This window comes from Alligator sinensis, unplaced genomic scaffold, assembly GCF_000455745.1.
Source record: "Alligator sinensis unplaced genomic scaffold, ASM45574v1 scaffold1377_1, whole genome shotgun sequence".
In the NCBI taxonomy this organism is placed as follows: domain Eukaryota; kingdom Metazoa; phylum Chordata; order Crocodylia; family Alligatoridae; genus Alligator; species Alligator sinensis.
Window position 1 is genome coordinate 526,143 of NW_005842585.1, and position 274 is coordinate 526,416.

The following is a 274-nucleotide window of genomic DNA, read 5'->3' on the forward strand; positions in this document are numbered from 1 at the left end:
CTGCCACCGACTACTTCGAGCCGCTGCTGTCGGGCGGCTTCGCCGAGTCGCGCTCGGGCCGCGTGGAGTTGCGCAAGTGGAGCTCGGAGGGGGGCCCCGACCCGGAGACTGTGGAGGCGGTGGTCGGCTTCATGTACACGGGCATCATCTGCGTCAGCCCCGGCAACGTGCACGAGGTGCTGGAGATGGCGGACAGGTGAGGCAGGTGCTGGGGCTGCGAGAGAGCCGGTAGTGGGGGAGGGTGGGGGGATGAAAGGGCAGGGGCTTACTGTCA

At 68.6% G+C, this 274-nt stretch overlaps 1 protein-coding gene across 3 annotated transcripts in view; it reads left to right on the forward strand.

Annotated features, from left to right (window-relative positions):
- Positions 1 to 6: 6 nt before the first annotated feature.
- LOC102387542 (7-methylguanosine phosphate-specific 5'-nucleotidase) overlaps positions 7 to 274 on the forward strand; it is a 36,211-nt gene continuing 35,943 nt past the window's right edge. For all 3 annotated transcript variants that reach the window (XM_025214492.1, XM_025214493.1, XM_025214494.1), the window contains exon 1: positions 7 to 196. In XM_025214492.1, the coding sequence (XP_025070277.1) occupies positions 132 to 196 (65 nt within the window). In that variant the 5' untranslated portion in view covers positions 7 to 131. The remainder of the gene's footprint in view (positions 197 to 274) is intronic.